The sequence below is a fragment of the Pocillopora verrucosa genome, chromosome 5 (assembly GCF_036669915.1).
Source record: "Pocillopora verrucosa isolate sample1 chromosome 5, ASM3666991v2, whole genome shotgun sequence".
Lineage (NCBI taxonomy): Eukaryota > Metazoa > Cnidaria > Anthozoa > Scleractinia > Pocilloporidae > Pocillopora > Pocillopora verrucosa.
In genome coordinates this window covers 22,057,274-22,080,319 of record NC_089316.1, presented here as the reverse complement: position 1 = coordinate 22,080,319, position 23,046 = coordinate 22,057,274, and the positions used below count along the sequence as shown (strand labels likewise).

Here is a 23,046-nt window from a genome sequence, read left to right as displayed (position 1 = left end):
AACGGATGCGACTGACGCGTTAAAAGCTACTTTCAGTACACGAACCGTAAGCGGCTGATATTTGAAACATCAGCAGTCAAACAGCTTAAGAAATGGACGCGTATACTTTACACCAATTATTAACCTACAGTGCAGTGCAGGTTATTAGCCTCGAGTGCAGGCTAATAGCCAGTTAGTAATACGAGTTCGAGATTATAATATCCTTGGGGTGAGTTAACGCTACAAGCTGGCGATTATAGATTCTAGTACCGGCAATGTTTGATTTAGAGTTAAAATGGACGGTAGGGGGGAGTGCACGGGAAAAGGCTGGTAATTTCTATTGCCCGACCCCCTCCCCTCTCCTTCCTTTTCACCGACGCTCGCCTTCTTCTTACAAAAGATTTCTTTCTCTCCCCAGTCTTTTGTTGCCGTAAAAATAAAAATCTTAAAAAAAATTTACCATTCAGAAGAGTTTTCTTTCTTAATTTTCCTATATTTTGGGTTTCGAAGATTTTGTCAACGTGTTTCAAAAAGTCTTATGGTCTGTTTGTTTGTCAGTTAGTACGTATCACAAAGAAAAGTAATTGCGAATTTCCGGTTTTAGCCCAATTCATTTCCGCTCTGTTGCTCTCAGCCAAATAGAAGCCAATCATTTATTACCTAGGATACATTGCGCGATTAAAAAGATGGAGGAGAAGGTTAAATTAAAATTTATTAAAGTAATGAGCTCATAAGGAAATGTCACAGAAGAATCTTAGGCTAGGCTAAGCCTCCTGCGAGATGCAAAACAGAGGTGAGATTTTACTCTCTGTGTTCACTACGCCTAAGTAGTACGTGTAGTTAACGCAAGTAAGTACGTTTTAACAAAGTCGGGTTCAAGATTGTACAAGCCTTGGTTATGAAATGCCGATACTTGTTGCCGCTATGGGTTGTGGCTGGGGACTGTTCCAGTTTAAACCCACATTTATTTTTTTCTGATAATAGCTCGTATTAATCTTACCCGTGACAAATTATCTAAAAGGAAAATTATTTGAAACCTAGAATGAAAAAATTACATCGAAGGCACTTGAGGTTTGGTTTGCTTATTTTTTGTTAAGCTTACATGATGCCAAGGCTTTTGTTTTTTTCCACGGCAAAATAGCGATTACATGTGGTTGCTGTTTAATATCGAGTTCTTCAGGACAAATTTATGTTCAGGTTTTTTATTATTATTTTTTGTCTTGTTTTGCTTTGTTTTGACTCGATTTACCCGCTAGCATAGTGCAACTTATGATTACGTTAATTAAGTGGAGAATTGATTCTTTGATTCACCACTAAAACTAAAACAAAAAAACATTAATGAAAGTCATATGTCTTTTTGCTGTTAGCTTATCAAATGATCACAGATCAGCCACATGTTAGCTATTAAAGCACTACGTATGGTGGTGTGATCTCTGGGAAAATTTGTTTGCCATTGTACTTTAGGATGACAGAGAGCAACTTAACTGTTCAATAAGTGTTTTCTTCTGAGTTTCAAATTTGGCAAAGAGTGCCATCTTGGCCCTTATTGTGACCTGCCTTTAAAAAAGAAGGAAACTTTAAGAAATAAATGAAAAGCTCTGTTGCTGCCAAAAATCAAGTTAACATAATTTAATTCTTTCAAATTCTTGTATATTTATTTCTTTTCATCACATTTTCATTAAGCTCTTTTGTTTTAAAGTCTGTTACTTTCATGGATTTTCTGTTACTTATTTTTTCTCAATTTATATTCATATAAGTTCTTTACTGTAACTTTTATTCATTCTGACTTATAGTTAAACTTTGCTGGATCATTTTAAATCATTCTCTATTGTCTTAAACCAGGACCTTGTATAACATTTGGTAGTGTCTCTGGTTCTCTCTCTTTTTTTTTTGTTTATTTTTTTCAGAGGTAACTTATTATTTGTAATTTAATTGTAGCAACCCCTTCTATTGTTCACCTTGCTTTGATTGTTCACCTTTTTCTGTTTTGTGTGGAAGTATGTTAAAGAGTGTTTTTTTTGTTTGGACCAATACATGTAATTTTGGCCATCAGGAGCACCTCTAGGACTGTGATTCCCAATTACCACAAAATGTGCGGTTTTTCTCTTTCATTAATTTTTTTTGAAGCAATGATGCTGCACTTTTCTTTAGCTTATCAATATTTGCTGAGCAAGTCTCTGACATCTTACAGTTCCTCTATGATTTTCCCCTTCAACTGTGTAGCTGCTTCTTGATTTATACTAATGACAAGACATTACCCAATAAACCTGTCCTGAAGTGATGTTAATTTTGGTTACCTAGAATTCTGATATTTTTGCTCAGTATAGAACAAATCAGAACCCAATTGGTAGCCTTCAACATCCCATGCCTTTTGTTGGAGAAAAAAAACCTTATGCCTGAGAGATGTACATTGTAAATTATATAACAGCTTCCCTGTTTCTGAGGCAAATTGAGGCTATTATGTTTATTATCCTTCAAATATTTTTGACATGCAGGAAAAATATTTTTGAATAGCTTATTGTTTATGGCGTGGGAGGTTCACTTTTCAGTGTTCTCTGAAATGATTTGGTAAAGGAAAGAAACATGTTCCTTCTTTTATAACAACCACATAACACTTTTCATCGCAAATTAAATCTTGAACACAGAGTTTTCCATATTGAATGTAAGGTTTGAAAATTGGGGAATATCACTTGAGGTATATCCTTGGATATCCCCCAGTTTAGCCTAAGGATATTCTGTTTTGTGATGTGGTTAGACCAATAGGCCCAAGCAAAGATATTTGTTGGAGAGTGATGGAATTTTTTGATCATGAGTAATTTATTTTAAAAGTAGGGTAGCTTATATATTGCTTTGTGTGGTGTTGAAATTAGGATTTTAAAATATGAAAAATGACCAAAAAAAACAGAGAGAAACAAAGGAAAAAACTAACTTAAGTCACTGCAAACTACAAGAAACCCAAATTGCTGTTTTTGTCTATGATTGGTTGATTAGATAGTGTTAATATTTTGGCAAATCACAGACCAAGATCATGGAAAAGCTTGGAAAAATTGGATTGTTTTTAAGCTCAATCAAATTTATAAATTGCACTGTGTATGAGGAGTAAAAAGATCATTACATAGTTCAAATCTGTCTCAAATTGTCTCCTCTTAACCAACTACCTGAAATCTTGATCCTTTTAGCTCCAAGATCTGAGAATTGACTCACTCAACTGAAAACCTTACTCAGTTTGTTTTAGGTGTTGCTGGGAATATGTCTGAGATTGTTTTAACCCTTTAACTCCTAGAAGTGATTCACATGTAACTTCTCCCTACAATATTTATCCACTATCCAACAAACAGGTAATGAGAGTACTCAAATGTATCAGGTAGAAGTTTTTATCTTGATCTAACACTAAATTCTTACAACTAATTTACAAGGAAATGTGTAGCAGCTAGAGAGGAGAATTAACAATTAGTTTCTAGGAATTATAGGGTTAATGCTCAAACAAAAATTTTTCTTTAAGTTCTTCTAGAGATTCTATATTCATTGTTGCTTTTGTTTTTTTTCAGGCCCTTCTTTATGGAAGCTGTGTGTCCCAGAAAGACAACATTACCAAGCATGCTTGTGATAGGGAGTTTCAAGCACTTAAAGGCTGTATAAGACAAGCAGTAAGTTTTCTGTTTAATTAGCTTGGATAATATTTCAAATTTTAAACCACAAACTTCAATTTTATGACAAAATAGTAGGCTTGTGGAAACTTAAAAAGAATGTAATGGAAGTCACTATGCTCATTTTGAATGCTATGATTCTTATAGTTTTTGAATTTGTTTTGTTTTTTCTGGTACTTGGAAAAGTTAATATCATAATGATTGTAGAATTGATGAATAAAAAGCAAATTATGGCTACTGTGAAATGTGTGAGAATTACTCATACTGAGTATAGAGCTTATTCTAATATGGTGACCATTTTATGATTCCATTTTTAGTCACCCCAGATATGGTAATATCATTTCCTGTGTATATTTCCAGCTTTTAGAAAGTGAGATTTTGTTTTAAAACTGAAATAGAAGCCAATGTGCTGGGTAGTTGAACCCATGAACATGTTCTACCACAGCAATATCAGGCATTGAAAAAGATTACCATTTATATGATCAAGAAAAAGTCAATTTTTATCCTTTGGCGGCTTGTTATTGAACTTTCAATTGAACTGTTAAAGGCCCTACATCTACCTTTAAAGAAAACAAAACAGAAAAAGACAATCATAAGGGCCCCCCCCCTCGAGTATAAGCCTACGCCTCGCTTTTCTTGTTTGGGGAGCGGGGCTGATGTTAGCCTTAATTTTTGTCATGCTGTCTCTCGGTTAATGGAAATGAATGAATGAGCTGCTGTGGGATCAGGAAATGTTGACCACCGACTTGAACTCGCCCGGTCCTTCGCTTGTCTCTAATCCACTGACTGAGAGTCTTAAACAGGTTTCTTTTTTGGGGAAAATTTGTCCGTTTAACTTATCTTCGGACAATCATGAAAATGACAACGACAAACACAAAAAATCAAATTTACCCACCGAACAGATATAGGGATCAGAGGAATGCAACTGTAAAGTAAGGCAAAGACCTCAACACGTAATCGGGTGACAGTAAGGAAATTTGATTTCCATTGTCAAGGACGTGATTGTTTTAATTAAATCGGTATGCTTGCATGTAAAAAATTTTCAGAAAACTAAGCGTGTCGTGAACTCAAGGAAGCAAGGTGTGTTATGTTGATCAAACGGTTGTAATATTTCCGTAGCTCGCTTGTCTTCATAAATCTACCGCTTTTATCTCTCTCTCTTATCGGCTGTTAATCATGTCTAACGCGGGTAGGTGTGTTTCACACAATGGAGACGTTTGTAATTTGATTTGACCGTTTCAGATAGAGTGCAGCACTTGAAGTCAATCTTACTTGCTGAATGGAGAGCGAGATCCGTAGTTAGTTCTGATGACTGGAAGGTACGTTGCGAGGTTTTTTCAATCGCCGAGACCAACTCTTTTGAGAGAGCAACTCAAATAAGCTCAGATATGGGGCAAACCAAGACTCTGAAGATTCTATGTTATTGGGAATATAAAACAAAGATATGCATGTTGTTGATTGCAAGTAGGACCCGAACTTAGTGTTCATTTCGTATTGCTGACTTCCAGAGAATTTAGTGTGATCACTTTTCATTACACAACGTTATGTAACAAGCAGTAAAAATATATTCAGTTGTGCATGTTACGTAGGAGAGGTTAAGCTAAGTAAGTTAGCGGTTGTGTATCTAGCGAAAAAGTTTTTTCACGTTCTTTTTTATAACGGTGTTCTTTGCCTTTAAAACACAACAAAAGAGCGTTAGGGATTTGTGTGCGCCACATCGAGAAAAATCGAACTTTCGGTTAAACCGATAATTTTGCTTTTACAGATAGATTTTGGAGGAATTCGCTGAGGAAGCGAGAAAGTTCCTATTCATGGACGGGAAAGCTGTGACTATGATATAGTTGTGGGTTAAGCGCTACACGAGGACAAGTTGTTAAACACCGTTTATTTCCAAAAAATTGGAATGAGGTACTTCCAAAATTAAAACATCCATCCGTAGCAATTAATAAAGTGAGGGGTAGATTCGAATATCGTATCCAATTAAGAGCTTTTTTGAAGACAACTCCTCGAACAATAAAATATGATGACTTCCCTTGCCTGGCGATGATACTTCTGAAGATATGGTCTCAGTGATACTCGCAATAAAGCAGAAAATAATTATCAGGAGATTACTAAGGAGCTTGCATGCACTCTTCTGATAAGTTCCTTCCTCGTTTTGACAAAAGATATGCGAAGAGCCTCGCCCGCAAATAACTGACGGGATTCTCATAATATCTAAATAGCTGAAGTCAGTCCTATAAGGGGAACGATATGAATTGCTGTTGCGTTGTAATTTCATCAGAATCCCCACATCCACAGCATTAAACAAAACGAAATCGTTGGTAGAGTTCTTTTAGATTCTCAAGTAGTTTCTTTGTTGGCTATTGCATTCTTTACTGATTCAAACATTTGCCAACTTTGGAGAATATTACTACGTTATCTTTTCCTAATATTTGTATCATCTCTCCCTTGAAAGCTTATTTCGATTACCCTTTATAAAATAATTCAAATACTACGCGCGCTCTGATTGGCCATAAAACCATTTTATACGAGCGTATGTAAACACAGTTTTCGTTCCTCTTTCATTTGTTATTTTATAAAAGAAATGTAAAATGGTTTCCGCGTTTACATAGCCTGATATAAACACTTGGGAGATTGGGAGAACGAGATACGAGGTAAGCGTAGGAAACCACTTCGCTTCGCGTCGTGGTTTCCAGCTTATCGAGTGTTCTCCCAACCTCCTAAGTGTTTACATCAGGCTATGTAAACACGGAAACCATTTTACATTTCTTCAATATATTAGCCATTTGTTACAAGAAATAAAATTTTCATTACAGGGCCTTATTATTATTCTTATTCTGTTGAAAAAATTGTTGGAAACTCTAATTAAATCTAAGATTTTAAAGTTCACATTGGAAAAATCGACGAAAGAAAGGTCTAGTTCTCCAATTTGTATCAATAGTCTCTATGCCTATGAAGTCACTCTGTAAAGCCGGGCTCTTCACAGGGGCCGATCAACGTGACTGCTGGGAACTGCCACTTTAACCTGTAAACACAATAATCAGAACACTGTGATTAAACGACAAGGGAGAACAATAGAGTGCATGAATTGCGTTTGATTATTGAGATGGGAGCCAGCGATGAAGAATGAAATATGAAAACCATAAACTTCATGATGTGTGTTAAAGGAGCAAAGCACTAGATCGAACAACAAACAGGGTGACTGTTGTCAACTCGGCATTAAAAAGAATATTAAGGATCCTAACTAACAAATATGGATCAATATCAGTATACGGGCGACTGCCCATCTGCCCCTCCCACAAATATGACTGTAAAACATAAATTTCATTTAATTGGAGTAAAGTAATGAGCTGTACCTTGCACGGGTTGAAGGCTGACATAGTGCACCTCATGAATATGTCCCAGCACAAGAGGTTTGCTTTCGTCAACTGAAAAATGTGGTGTAATGATTACATCATGGCTACGGGATAGACTGCTGACCACACGAATGCACGTTTCAAAGCAGTTTGCTGCAGCACACAGAATCACGTGATCACCCCAAGCGCCATCTTGTTCCATGTGCACTAGGTATTCAGTCCATGTTTGATGTCCATGGACAAAGTCAAACAGATCTGTTCCATCCGGCTGTAAGAAAGATCAGTTAAAGAAGGAAACTTAAAAGGATTGTTAAGAGAAACTTGAGCGCGTGGAGTACGAGTCAGGGAGTAATTTTATCAGAATGGTACGAGACGAACTTAAATTGGCAATGTACTGTATGGTAACAAGTTTTCTGCTTTGCAAACAGCAGGCAAACAACAAGAAAGATCCATCATTAAGAGAATGACTATAATTCTGTCCTCTGATGGAGGTTTAAAAGAAATTCTTCTGAAACTGAAATATTCAAATGACTAAAACCGTGGTGGCCTGCTTCTCCGGACACCACATTAAGTAACATATGAATTTAATTGTCACCAACGTCACTGTGTGGCTTCTTAAATAATAAAGTTAAATATCTCAAGTTCCCCTTTCCACCAGGGTTATAAGCTGGTTTCAGAGCTCCTGAAAAAAAGGCCATCATTCCATACAGAAGGAGTAACAATACTCCTGGTCACTTCACGCTGTGAACATAGGGATAGGTTCTAGTGGTGTTGACCAAGTCATACTCAAACAGTAACATCACGTGACATACTCTGTTAAACATACTAACATCAACTTACAAGTTTTGGGTTACTCCTGAGGTACTGAACCAAGGTTTGTCTTAATTTGCCATGTGGGATTTTGATTCCCTTAACAATTTCCAGTTGTTCGGACAAGGCATAGAACATGCAATTTCCTGATCCTTGATTATCAGATATTCTGAAGCCCCTGTCTGATGCAATATTCCTCAGCCCCAATGATAGATCTGTTTTGCTCTTGAATTTGCTTGCATCCAGTTGCATCTGCTGAAGTTCCTGGATGATTCGGTCAAGAGAACCTAGAAAACACAAGGTTTTTATTAATCTAACTGCAGTAAAAAAGCGAAAGAATCGTCTGCTGGAAATTAACAATTCTCAATCTAGTGAGAGAAACTTTTAGGTTAAAAAGGAGAAGAGCTTCAACCACCAGACTTCCGCTGTTTTGTCCAACAACTCAGCCTTAAGAAGGAAGCTGTAGCTGTCAATTGCGTTACTGTTTAAGTTCGATTTCTGCCCGTGAATGAATACACAAATAATCAAGAGAGAAGAAGCAGAGAAGAAAAATAAACGACGAGGTCTACACTCTGACATATCTGTGTAACTAGAAAAATAAATCCTGGAAAAAAAGAACGGGCTTGAATAATACACTAATGTATCCCCTCTACCGTATGAATATGTGATTACTTCAACACTATTTCGAAAGACAACGTATCGAGAATAGTACAAACTGATTTTGATAGGAACAGTAAGAGCTCCCCATGTCTCCTTGTTTCGGCCTGGTTTCAGACAATTTCTGGTAGTTTCCAATTGGATGAAAACTTCAAATGACTCGAGAAATAAATAACACTAAGCCGTCCGTCCGGATCAGGAGGTAAAAGAAAATCAAATTTGTTTGTACACGTCTTACGTTTGTGACTGAAGAGTGCATGGGTATAATTAAAAACATGTCTTAGAGGTAAAAAGCATCTTGCTAAGTTTTTACGAAGCATAGCTGGCCTGAAGTCAAAAGTTAGGAAAAGAAAATTGCTGGATCTCCTTGTAACTTGTCTTTTCTTCTTTGGGGATATCAATTATCATGTGTGATTAAATTATTTTACTCACTTGGAGTCAATAATGAATCAACTGTTAGTTGTTTAGTTGACGTGTCCATAACTTCAACCTGCCGCGCTCTGAAACTTGGGTCTCGTCTTTTAGAAGCTAAAAAGATAGAAAGAAGCTTTTATTTTAATAACAGAGCAAACAACAAGAGGATAAAACGATTGATAACTATTCATGTTCGACATCTCTTTTTATATGAGGGGTTCCGTCACAGTTACTAAGAGACCGAAAGCCGAGTAGCCTCCTAAAACACTTTTTGAAGGAAATTCAAAACATTCTCACCATGAAATATGTTCCACATCTTCTCCACCAGACTGTCACACTGTTTCTCCCAGCTAAACTTCTCTTCATAAGAACTCCTCAGTTGTTGAATATCTTGAAGTCGATCTGATCTTTCCTTCTGTCGGACACCAGCAATTGCCTTTGCCCACTCCTCAGGGTCCTCAGACTCCACCACGAATGATTTGCCTGATGGTACAGCGCACAGTGCTTCCCCAAAGCCTGAGTTGCCACTGACAAGAATGGGAAGACCAGCAGACAACGCTTCTAAGGCCGTCAAACCAAACCCCTCTGTTCTGGAGGGCATGATGCAGATGTCAACTTCACAAAATAATTTTTTCAATCCCTCTTTGCTTTGCACGAACTTCCTGACGATCAGCTGCTTTTTATCAATTCCACTCTTGAGTAGATTCTTTGCAACCTCATCCTGTTTACCGTCAGGTGCACCCACGAAAATCAGATGGTACGACCTGTCTTTCAGTTCAACTATTGCTCTAGCAGAGATATCGTAGCCCTTCAGGCTGAAGTCCTCTGGGTCACCCCGGCCAAACGTTAGAACCTTAAAGATGTCCACGTCAACTGCAGCTTGTTTTACGTCGGAAAACTCTTTGAACGTGCTTGGCGTCAGTTGAATTATATCTTGGTGCTTCTCGCATGAGCGCAGGTGAGAAGAGTAAGCGTTCGTCAACTTTGGTCCAACTGCTACCACAGCATCTGCCAACTGACACAACTCCACTTCAGTTGTACTCTTATCATCACCTTTGGAAATGGCCATGGGATAGTTTTTGTACATTCCTAGTTCTTCGGGTGCAGTGTGCACCACCTGAATCCACTTGCAACTGTGAGACTTTCTGATAACTTGGGCTTGCTTACCAAGCTTTCCACCATGACCCAGCACAAAGTCAATGACAAGGTCTCTTGGTGGGAAACTCAACCATTCAAGAGGATCACTGTAGCCTGCAAGTTTCTCGGCTTCCTGGATGGAAACATTGTGACTTGATGCCACCCTCTTCTCTTCTTCAGAACAGGCAGACTGTGGGACAAGGAGAGTAACGTCCAGTTCAGAGCGTTTGGCCAACAGAATGGCAAGCTGTCTGTTGATAGTGGACAATCCCCCCATTGACGAACTCCACTCACTGCCAAGGAGAGTCACCTTCAATGCTGTGGCAGACTTCTTTGGATTGATTTCACTTGCTTCATCATGTGATCTAGCAACTACATTTGAAGAGGACAACCCCTGAAGAAAAAAAGGTCATATAGGATTATGAAAAAAAAAAAACTTTTGGTGTGGTCATATAAAATTTTTATTGATCAACACTTTACCAAGGAAAAACAAAAGAGTATAAAATTAAAAAATAATTTCATCTTGTTAGAAATTCTCCGACTTGTATTTAAAACTGAAGACAATCTATCAAGGCTCCCTTTCTCACCACTGATAACAGTTTAATTGATATTCACATCAAGTAAATTAGGGGAGCAAAGCAAAGATGAAACTGAGGCCAGAAATCTTTTCGTGAAAAATCACTATAATCAATTATACCTGGCTTCTTCTTTTCAAGAACCATTTCTTTAATCCACAAACTGGTGCTACCTTATTGCAAGGTTTTCGCTTACAGATGTCTGGTCGACCTTCATTTGCATCAATGAGGTGGAAGCAGTCCTTGTGTGTGCAAGTGGTTTTCACGTGATCCGAGCATGCACGACCTGTTTCTTCTGCCCCTTGATGACAGTAAGGACATGCAACACACAGCCTATACTTCATTCCTCTCAGGTATGGCATTTCTTGTGACAAATTCTTAAGGGTGTCTTCAAGAAATTCACGAACAAGAGTCCCTAGTTCGACGGAGTTCTGTCCTTCAACCTGATCACTTTGTGCTTTTCTTTGTCTCAAGGTTACCTTCACAAATCCTGTTTTGCATATGAGGACAAAATCATGAACATCTTTCCCAATAATGAACCATGCTCCATTTTGATACAGGGTGGGTTGATGCGTGGCCCATGTCTCTGAACACCAACGAATGCATCGGGAGACAAGCTGCAAGAAGAGACCATGAGGGACAGAGCCATGGACAAAGAGGAGATACAATGGACAAGGGTCAGTTAATGATAATTCCATGTTACAGAGTTCTACAGGCGATGACTTCAACTGAGCTGGTACAAAGTACTTCTTGTCAGTTGGGGAAGCTGAGAACTTAGCGATCAAACCAAATCGCTCCATCATGTCAAGGATGTCTGCCTTAACGATTCCTCTCGTAATAAAGCTGGAGAACACATGATCAACATGTTCCATGCTAAGGATGCCACTTGCTTCAAGTTCCTGCCAGTACTTAGCAAATAAAGGAGTCTACAAAATATATAAATGACAGCAATTCCAGATTAGAGAAGTCCACTACATGTTCCTTTTTGAATTTTTTCCACGAATATGTACAGGAACTAGAAAAAATTTATTTCAATCAATGTACCGAAATGGTCAGAAATTACACTCATAATGTGCAATTTTGTATCTTGGGCTGCTCAGAGATGATTATCAGTTGTTATTCACCACCGCAGAAGCCAATCAGCACATGCAAAAAGAACTACTCGCTTGTGTGAATACAGTAATTGTGAGTGGTAGCAAGTCAATGCAAGTCTGTTGTAAAGTAAAAAGGCTAAATCAATTTATGGCCTAAAAAGCTGCAAAAGGTATATGAAATAACCTAAGGTCAGCAGTTGTAAAGATCAGAGTCACAGCTGTTGCATTAGTTGCCTATTTATTAAAAAAGAAAGTGTCATTCTCATTTTCTGTTGGTCTAAATTAATGAACATTTTTCATGTAAGGCCTTTCTAAAATGAACTTTTTTTCCTACCTGTTTATTGAAAGGTGGAATGGTTATCAGCTGTTTGAACAGATCAATCAACCACTGAGCCTTCAGTACAACTGTACTGCGGTGCTTGATTATCATCCCAAGACCATGGTAAAAACTGATCATAGACTCAAACTCTTTTGCATCTTTCATGAAACAATGTTTCCTTGCATAGTGCTCAAGTTGTTGCAGGTTTCTGTGATAAATCTGTTCAGCCACCAAAGCTTCAATCACCTTTTCAAACAAAAACCATCTAGAAGGAAACAGAATACTTGAAATATATATTAAGGGTTTAAAATTGGATATTGACTTCAGTCAGACATTTACTTATTTGTAGTCTTCCAGTGTTAATTAATCTATTTCCTTGGTCTAGCTTTCCCCAGACTTTTGGACAATTCAAATATGGTTATATTTTTCCCATAAACAATCTCAATTCAAAGCTGTGCCTTTTCAAATATCCATCTCACATTCACACCTCTTCAAAAGAGAGTATTGTCTCAATGTCATGAATGAGAGTTTTGTCTGTTTGCACTTAAATGACTGCCGTGTATTTGTACAGTCTGATGTTTTAAGAATTTGGATGGACTTCAAACTAGTGGATGTAAGATGATTTTGTTTTCGTATAAATTTACATGCATATACAGTTATACTGCTCTTCAAAGTAATATTCATGACTGTTTGAATCAAAAATTGATTCCGTACTCCATGAAGTGAGGTTTGCCAAATAAAATGTTATTTTCATTTACCTGACTGGTATTTTCTCCCCCATATAAGGCTCCTGCCTCAACACCTCCAGAATTTTGTTTTGCAATTCTTTTATTCTATCTGCTTTTCCTTCTTCCTTGGCTGGATATGTTTAGAAAATGAATTCAAAGCATAATGTAACACAGAAACATGTGCTTACAATAAGAACAGTTTGTATTATACATATTTTACCACTGACAACATAGCTAAGATGATAAACTCTTCAACTCTTCAAATCATTTTCTTTTCCCTATTTCAAACTTTGAAATTAATGGATCTGTCAGCAAACATTTATAAGCCCAAGTATGGAAACACTGGTACATAAAGAAACTGAAAGCTAAGAAGAGTGCAGCTGATAAAAAAATAAATAAATAAAATTTTCACTTGCAGTTAATTAGCCTGAACTCATTCAACCAGGGCAGTATCCTTCCCTCATCACTCCCACAAAAACATTCTATATGTTTAGCAAGCTTTTAAAATTATAATGCCACAGCAGAACTGCTTGATGACATGTAAATGTGAGTCAGGTAATAATTATTGTAAGCTCAATGCTTGCCAACCATCTACCAAATGGGCCTTTGATTAAAAAAAAAATGGCCACAAATTAAGTATACTTGGAATTGACACAAAGACAAGCTATTAAGCAATTATAAAACCATCAATTACTGCAAGTAACACATTGTAAAGGATACAATATGACATGAGATATCTTACCTGTTTTATGTTTCTCTCTCTGCTTCCGAATCTTCTGGATAGATTTCTTAATCAAGTTTGGTCTCTCAGTGTTGTCAATGCAGAATAAGGGTCTGACCACATGCTTCTCATATTCCATACCAGAAATTCTCTCCTGTATTTGATTCTTTATTACTGCTATGTCTCCAACTGGTTTATCAGCATGTGTTCCAACAATAAACACTGGGGGACGGAGGTAGGGTAGCTTATGTTGTGCATTATCATCTGGGTAATCAGTTGCCAGGGCAACACCGTGTACTGTTGCCAGCCATGACAGCAAATTCTCCATGTTTGTGTCATTGTTAGGGTTTTCCAATTTCACAACATTACTCCCTTGTCTCATGCAGGGCTCAGCTGCAGCATCCAAAGGCTTGCTGAGATTGTGCACCAATATATATAGTGCTCGTTGTGATAAGAAGATAGGATGGCTGGCATAGTACAGGTGCTGCCCTGCAAAGTCCCATATATCCATTGAAACATAGGATTCTTCTTTGAATAAGCCACTTTTGATGCGTTTGCCTTTGATATACTTCAACAACTGATGAACATGCTTCGCAGTATCAGGGGGTTGAGCAACATCAATAATTACCCTGGGTTCATCTAAGATGCATTCCTTTGAGTGTTCAACACCACTGTTATGAAAACCACCTACTAGCCAGTAATCTCCTGTATCCTCAACCTGAGTAAAGTATGAAATAGGTTGAAATTAATTACCCTAAGTACCACAGTAATTCAGTTTAGCCAGAAACTTCACTACACATTTGAAATAATTATGTCAAAGTTTTGATGTAAATTAGACCAAATGACAGTACATTAAGTGGGAGGGAAATTATTGTTAGACCACAAGCAGTTCCCTGGTTCTTGGCTAAGACCTTTAGAAAGTAAAAAAATCAATTAAAAAAAGATTTAACAATTTAGATTTTCTCCTCACTTTGAGGTTCACATAATTTTCAGTTGACATTAAGCATTAAAAACTGTGCTGTCATTAAAAATTGCCTTAAGCAAGTTTGTGAAGAACCTCTTTGGAATTCTTACATCACCTTTTCTTTGCCATAACTGTAACCATAAATAGATCCCTCTTCAAAATCTGCAGGTGAAATGTAGGCTGAATCTTTTTCAAAATCTTCATCTGAACTTTCATCTGTATCTTCTACATCAATATACATGTAATCTTGTGTAAAACTTTTCTCTACCATAATCTTTGCCACATCTTCAGAACATTCCAACAGTCCTGGCTTATTCTCACCAATGGACTGCCAGTTGCTTGCAGCTTGGTCAACATCAATTTTGCACTTTGAAGGATCCACTTCAATCCCCTCAGTGCTCTGTTCTTTAGAGTCAAATGGAAGGCCTAGGAGACTCTTCTTTAAACTGGTTTTACCGGCACGATCCTGACCAATGAGTAATATTCTACTGCGGTTAACTGTGACATATCCATCTTTCAAAGCACTTTTATAAGCCAGCTGTGCTTTAAGTCTACTTGGTATTTGGCCTAATTAGAAAAAGTTTTTGCAACACAAAGAAAATAGTAATTTGCAAATTGATAAATTTGTACAAAATAAGTAAAAAAAACAACTAGTATAAATGCCTAACATGAACAATGTTGGAGTCAAAAGCCAGTATATAAAAACTGAACCATCAAAATTGTTTTTTTTTTCTGATGTTAATATATTAGTGAGTTTGGAAAACACATTTATTCCACTCTTACATAAAAGTTACACAGTCAATCAAAATAATTCTTCAGGCATAAAATGTAGTGATAATTTGGTGAACATGCACAACAAAACTAAACTGAACCACTTGTGACTGATCATACAAGAGAGAGGCAATGACTTAAATCAATTCTGCTGAGTAGTGAGGAGTCAGTAACCAATTCATTATTTGTAAAAGAGAAAGAAAACCTGCTTATATCCAAAAGGTAACAACTGTAAGTTAAAGGATAAAATGCACAAAAATCACTAGTGTAAATTATATGGAAATAACAATCAGAATTTCATCAACACTAAAAACAAATTCAAGTTCTATTCCTATAACTTAATTCGCAAATCGTATTAGTTTATAAATTTTGTTTGATATGCCACAAGTTATTCAACTTTTAAAACACTTTCAATGAATCAAACAGAAAGCAAAAATAAAACAACAATTCCTAGCAGTGAAACTACTTGGGATACATTTTATCCTTTTGTAATTCCAGTCAAATAGAAAGCAAAACTCAAAACAATAATTCCTAACTGCATAGAATGATTTGTAAGAACATTTACTCTCTTGATTCCACATCAAATCATATTTCCTTATTGATGAACTTAAATTTCAATGTCAGCCAAATTGTTAAAAGAAAGCTTTTCAATATAGAACAAAAACTTCCATTACAAATGTCATGTATTTCTCAAGTGATGCCAACTTTGTTAAACCACACAAAAACTGTGACAGTATTTACAGTTTAACTATCGCCAGCTACCTGTAATAATCAGTAACAAGCAGAATAACCACTTGCAAATCAATTGTTAGAACCCATTTAGTAATTGCACATGTCACAACAATAATGTGAACAGAAATTTCCTTTACTCACCTTGGAGATCTGAATATACTCGGTCAATTATTCCTCTATCTTCTAGCTCCGCAACACTTCTCATTCCTTCAACTGTAAAAGGATTCCTATTTACAAACAACGATTTGAGTTTCTTCAGCTGTTTTATGGCTGGATTTAACACAGTCAATTGGTTGTAACTCAGATTCAGTCCCCACAGTTCCACCATCTCACAAACAGCGTCAGAGATGATGGTAAGTTTGTTGTGTGAGATATCCAGCCATTTGAGTTTTTTCAGCTGTGTTATAGCTGGATTTAACACAGTCAACTGGTTGTAACTCAGTACCAGTCCCCTCAGTTCCACCATCTCACCAATAGCATCAGAGATGGTGGTTAGTTTGTTATGTGAGATGTCCAGCTGTTCGAGTTTCTTCAGCTGTGTTATAGCTGGACTCAACACAGTCAACTGGTTGTAACTCAGTACCAGTCCCCACAGTTCCACCATCTCACCAATGGCATCAGAGATGGTGGTTAGTTTGTTACGTGAAATGTTCAGCCGTCTGAGTTTCTTCAGCTGTGTCAAACTTGCTGGGAATATGGACAGCTGGTTTCCCCTTACATCAAGGACCATAATATTATTTAGTTTTCCAACATTTTCAGGTATTGTTTTAAGTTTATTCCCTGACAGGTCAAGTTCCTCCAACTCAGTTAATTCCAGCACAGCTGCAGGCAACTCAAGCAAATCCCACTCTGACAGATCTAATGTTTTTCTTCCGAGAACATCTGTTACAATCTTACTTCTCAGCTTTTCTTTAGAAATATGGGAATCCATGTCTTAGTAATGTAACTGTCAGAGCGAAAAAAACAAGCTGTCATTAAAGGTGAGTAACTTGAACTAACTTTCTTGTGGCATTTATAATAACAATCGAACCAAAAATTGGCAAGAATGAGGTTTATAATTTAACATTTACTGAACCAAGGTAATGATTTATTCCTCGTAATACATTATCTTTGGAAACCATCCACCCTTCAGTGTTCTTTTAAACATTTTGAGTAAAGGACCGGATGCTTATGAGTAAAGGGTTTGAGTTATTTATTTTCATTAGAAACATTTCAACTTAAATCTAATTGTATAATTTTTGTGTTCATAAACAATTGCTTGAGTTATAGATGTTAACGAAAAGGCAATTATGAACAAGAAAGACATTTGAATTTAAATACACTGAGTTTTCCAAGCTGTTTTCCCAAAAACATACGAATTACTACTTCCATTTCAAAATTAATATCCAACAGGAAAGAAATAATTAGGGCAAATCTATGGTTGGTTTTGTTTTCATGTGATAACCTAAGACAGTTGTAAATAAACCAAAGCATGAATGATTTCTAAGCTGTTGATATCAGACCAAGTTGCTAATTTTCAGACCTGTTGTTTGATTTTATCCTCTGTAAGCTATTTTTACTTGCAATTAACAGAGTGAATTCATCAGAATATGGTCCTAGTCATTTAATAAAGACTGATTGGATAAGTCCTTCTCACTGACATATTCACTGTTTTGATACAAAAATAATCAGAATGAGAGCTCTTTGTTTTGTTTTGTTTTTTTTTACAGAGTTTGTCTAGCAGCATGATGGTTTTAAGATTACAATTTTCAATTGAAGACATGTTTTGCATGAAATATCATCCAAATCACCCATAGTTGAACAATTGTTAATTAACAAATGTATCAAGGACTGTCTCCAAACCTTTACAAATTGTGCCTGGTTTCTTGAATATTTAATTTTCAGCAAAATGAATTCAAGTTAAAAATTTTACAAATGCAATCATTAACCAACATCAAAACTCGTGTATAACATATTTATTTAACCCTTCACCTTGCATGAGTGACCAATACAGGAATTCTCCTTACAAAATATCAACACAACATCAAGCAGATATTGTAAGTGATATGAACAGAGGAAAATATCAGTTAGAGGATTATTAGATGATCCAATACCAAATTCTCCAAACTTACATCATAAGAATGGTATGGCAAACAGTAGGGAGAATTACTAAAGAGATCTTGGGAGTGAAAGGGTCAAGGGAATGAGAGTGTTTATCTAAGAACAAAATGATTCATGTCCCCAAATATGTACTGAATGTATTTGTTGCTTTCTCAAAAGAACAAGTTATGGTTAAAAAGAACTCAGGGTTGACTTGAAAAAAAAACCCAACAATTTTGAAACCATGGATCTTTAATATAGGCTACCCCCTCTCAGTGCAATAAAAAAATCCTTACCTCCTTTTCAGGGCTTAATAATTTTCTAATATCAGTATTTAAAAATGTTGAGGAGGAAAAACTTTTATCTGAAAATATAACTTTTCATCTGTTAATCAAAACTATAACAAAATTCTTCAACATGATTGGTTATCACCAGCCCAATTTGAGCACTTATAGTACAGTGTATGTGTCATGCTTGTAATTAGACAGTGTAATAGAACAGTTAAAGGGATAATTATCATGTCATGCCTGTGGAAGTGGAAAGAACACATCATGTGCACACGCTGTTCTGCATTTTGCTGAGTTAATTGTTTTTGTTGTTGTTTTTTATGAAAATGTATAACTGTGTAATGGATGTCTAGTTTCTTTCTCCAATTTTGTTATATTGTGATTAATTGATAACAGTTGTCTTATTTGTTAATCAAGAATATTATTACAAACAGAATTGGACAACATGAAGTCCGGTGAACAACCATGGCAGAAACATGGATGACCATGGTCTATCCATGGTCTTGACACTGGAGTAATAAGCGATTATTGAATGAGGTTGAGCATGATGTCAAAAACTGAATGAAATAATTGTTTTATTATAATTTTTGAGGCATTCAGCTATTTTGAGCATCTCTCTTGGTTTTCAAAAGTTTGAGAACACTAAACTTTAAGGTCTTGGAAACTAGGCAGACATTGATCTCGAGAAGATAAATGCAGTATAAGCCTCAGATATTGCATTTTATCATGTCAACTTCACACACTATTGTATATTGATTGAATGCTTTTGACCAATCAGCTTTTTCATTGTAAATCTTATGGATAATGATCAAAATTATTGAATATGTACAGGAAAGTTTTTGTTCTTTTTACAACCAAGAGACAACTGGCCATTTAATACTGGAATTGAAATTTTTTGGCTTGAAATGCACATTACAAGTATGATGTGGTACTTATACATATTAATGAGAGAGATTGTTAATGAATCACAAAGAACTGAGTTTAAAGGTCTCTAAGAATTTGAATTGTATCTTTTCATTGTCAGAGGTTCGGACTTATACCCCTTTGTAAAACTCGCAGTCACATAAAAATATTTGGCCTTTTCACACATCACGAATAATATCAAAGTTTTTTCACGTTCACGCATTTGAGACATTTCACATGAAAGTAAGAGACCAAATTCCCTAGCTAAATTTTCAATTTTCCTAGTCTTGAACAGTCTTAAGTGACAAATGATGACAGAATGTCTTATATTATTTGTTCAAGGACCATTAGAGGTCTGTTTTATGACTTCTATTAATCCATGTAAAGTTCATGTCCTGTCACAACCCTGGTCAAAACTTAACCACTGCTGTTCGAGAATAATACATTTTTAAAACCATCAAAAAGCTGGGAATTCATCGCGCAAAACAAAATGGTTACGAATCACGTTTAAATCAGTTCTTCATTCACAGGTCACGTTTAAATAAAAAATATTACTTCACGAGGACCTAAAAAGATCTTATTATTTTTAATAACGATTCAAGAAAAGGAAAACCGATTCAATTCACGATTCACGAGGAAAAAAAATCGCCCAGTCGTGTTTCACATAAAGAGTATACGGGACCCTCTTGTCAATCACTGAAGCAGACAGCGAGCAAGTTTAATTTATTTTATCAAATACCTGACATACCTGCATTTAGATCAAAGCAATCAAGCATCAATTTGGTTGCTTTACAGATTCAAGAGATTTTGAGTTCGTTTCTAACTTCTGTCAGATGAAATCAACTACACTCCATGGAATTAAGCGAGTATTTTGTCATAAGTTCAAACACTTCCATTGCTTTAACGCGAAAAACTGAAAACTGAACAACTACCAGACAGAAGGATTAATGATCAGAGCTGATTGTCTTCAAGACGATCAGAAACAGTTTGTCCCTTTATTCTTTCCATTCCTGAGAGAATCTTCGATCAAAACTTCCCGTTAAGGCCATCTTAACTGACAATCACTGTTTTCCTTTTCCCTTTTGCTGAGAGTGTGTAACTTTAACTCGTCTCATGCAGAAGGACGACTGAAGGCGCCTTCGTTTTACTTTATCAAAATCGTTATGTCTTCGTGCTTTGCATTTGACGAATGTTGCTAAAGTTGAAATTATAATAGATCAGAAACCCACACACTCAAAATACAAAGGGAAACCAGTGAATACTGGAGATATCAGAAAGTTTGTGTGAACTGACAGAAATGGCGGCAGAAGCACTTCAGGGGAAATTACTTCAGTTCGATGGAGCGGAGAGTGTGAGTTCTTGGCAGAATTATCTCTGTTCGCGTCGCAGAAGTCTGGCGAGGCTACACTTTATAAGTGAGCTAAATTCTTATCTATATGGGACATAATTCTTACCTCTCAGCAGTGTGAACAAATCCTGCAGTGAACAAACGAAAATCAAAATACAGATCGCTGACAATCTAACGTCTCTGCTCAAGTGGACACTCCTTAATTCACACAATTTATTTAACCTCCTCCACAAAATATTTCAGGCCTCTCAAACGTCACGCGACTAACGGCTTGTTTACATTCAGTTGCCGTGCCGAAAATAGCACGGTAAATAAATTATGACTGATTATGCAATTGAAGCCTTGTGGTTACTCAGTATTTGTCACGCAAGGTACGGCTCGCTGTTGACGCTGTCCTTCCGTTGACATACTTTGTTTGGTGCTGGATTATTATGTAATCTGTAGTGTATTGCGTTACCTAAGCGTTACTATAGTCACGCTATATCCTGTAAGACACGATCGGTACATGATTGTAAAAGTACATTCCTATGTAAAAGTAGTATTACTGATTCCTAGTACTGTATTGTGAATATAGCTTGTTGATTCTTTAATAAAATTCAGTTGAGCAATAGCAATGAAAGAAGTAACTTGACTGAGTCTAGACGACACAACATAATCTTTAGGCTATCAATAAAAAAAAAGTCAAAACAGCCTAAAAGCTTACACCCCCAAGTGTAACGTTGCGTAAAGTGAGTATTTCGGGTCTGCTAATTCTTACACTGTTTAACTCTTACTCAAGTAGCGTTATTTCAATTTAGGTAGCGACACTTTTAGTAACAGATCAAGAACAATAACAAGGTCCTATAATGAAAATGTTATTTATTGTAACAAATGGCTTTTTAAGGTAATCGAAATAAGCTTTCAAGGAATAGTTAATACAAATATGAGGAAAAGATAATGTAGCAATATTCTCCAAAGTTGACAATTGTTTTAATAGGTGAAGAATGTAATAGCCGTTAAAGAAACTACTTGCGAACCTAAAAAAACTCTACCAACGATTTCTTTTTGTTTAATACCGTGTGATATCGGGATTCTGATGACTTTTCAACGCAGCAGCAATTCATATGGGGTCCCCAAAAGAGTTCTTTAATCCCGTGACCCGACTTCAATTTTATCTCAGTTCCGTAATCCCGACGGTTTATACCGGCCAATCCCGATCCTGGTCATAGATTTTTGTTTTATTCCATCCAGCATCGATCCGTTGGAGTCTTTGGTCACCGTAAGGCGTAAGTTTATCTTTTTTCACCCGAACGATATCGTTCATTCAAGAAGTTTTCAAAGTTTTGCACGAATAACATAAGCTAGTCACTATAACGACTTCCATCCGTTTAACTTCGACCCCGGAAAAACATAGTAGTAAAGACAGCTCAGTATCAAAGAAATGAATAACAGTGTCAACAAGTGCTTCCATAACAAGAGAAAATAATTAAAGAAAAATTAATTGAACACAATTCTGCTGTTAAAGCGAATACTTCTTCCGAAGCGGGAAAAATCTTCCGCGGAGAAAATGAGTCTCTCGTTCCAGAGATAGGGTGACCCGGTCATCACACGCGGTCTCGTCGTCCGGAAATGACTCATGCGATTCTTCATCATTGCCGGGGGAATCGTACTCTAATATCCAATATCTCATTTTCCTCGTTGGCTGGGTTTTTTTTTTTTTTTTTCGCTGCTCCTTAAAGTCAGCGAGTTCGAAGCTGAGCGGTTCACCCAGCTGAATTTCTCTCTGATCCGGGTACGACGGGAGAGTTTCAGCTTTTACCATCTGACGTACTGTTCCCCCAATGTTTGTGCTCAGTCCCTCATCTTCTGTATGTTCTGTGGTGCTATTTGTATAGGTGATAACATGTTTGTGGGAAGAAGTGAAACACGATCCCATAAAAACATGGGCGTGTGAGGCTTGGCTTTTTTGGACTTTCATATAGATCAATTTCTTTATAAATTCTCGTCAACGGACTTCTCGGTTCTTGGAGCGTTTAAGTGATCGATTCCCGAATTCCGCCTCTTGAAATTAATACCGATTCCCGTGTCCCATTCACATTAACAATCTCGCATCTCGCTCTCTTCTTACTTTAAATTGCCGGATCCCGGCCTTCAAATAAACCCAATCCCGAATCCCGAATCCCGAAAAACCTATTAGGGACCCTCTCACATCGTTTCCCTTATTGGACTGACTTGGGCTGTTTAAATATAATGAGAACCCCGTCAGTTAATTGCGGGCGATCCTCTTCACATAATTTTTGTCAAAACGAGTCAGGAACTTATCAGGACGCCAGGAGAGCGCATGGAAGTTCCTCTCTATACTCCTGATATTAATTTTCTGCTTTATTGCGAGTATCACCGCGACCATATCTGCAGAAGTACCATTGCCAGACAAGGGACGTCATCATATCTTATCGTTCGAGGAGTTGTCTCCACAAATCTCTTCATTCGATATGATATTCGAATCTACCCTTCACTTTTTTTAACTGCCACAGATGGATGTTTTA

The 23,046-nt window shown here is 36.7% G+C and overlaps 1 protein-coding gene and 1 long non-coding RNA gene across 3 annotated transcripts; one reads left to right on the top strand and one right to left on the bottom strand.

The window, feature by feature from the left end:
- Window positions 1–664: 664 nt before the first annotated feature.
- LOC136281285 (uncharacterized) lies at window positions 665–5,529 on the top strand. The gene is made up of 4 exons (XR_010717649.1): window positions 665–772; window positions 3,528–3,626; window positions 4,869–4,945; window positions 5,392–5,529. It is a non-coding gene; the product is annotated as an uncharacterized lncRNA (long non-coding RNA).
- Window positions 5,109–20,766, bottom strand: LOC131793383 (uncharacterized). 2 transcript variants are annotated; one of them, XM_066167645.1, is made up of 12 exons: window positions 20,628–20,766; window positions 16,046–16,850; window positions 14,517–14,968; window positions 13,459–14,155; window positions 12,747–12,846; window positions 12,004–12,253; window positions 10,698–11,501; window positions 9,161–10,394; window positions 8,882–8,977; window positions 7,823–8,079; window positions 6,983–7,250; window positions 5,109–6,651 (listed from the first exon to the last, which is right to left on the bottom strand). In XM_066167645.1, the coding sequence occupies exons 2-12, from the start codon at window positions 16,833–16,835 to the stop codon at window positions 6,647–6,649; spliced, it is 4,953 nt and encodes a 1,650-aa protein (XP_066023742.1). In that variant the 5' UTR covers window positions 16,836–16,850; window positions 20,628–20,766; the 3' UTR covers window positions 5,109–6,646. The 2 variants fall into 2 exon arrangements, with proteins under 2 accessions (XP_066023742.1, XP_066023743.1); XM_066167646.1 differs by having other exon boundaries at window positions 5,110–6,651; window positions 14,670–14,968.
- Between the last annotated feature and the right edge of the window lie 2,280 nt (window positions 20,767–23,046).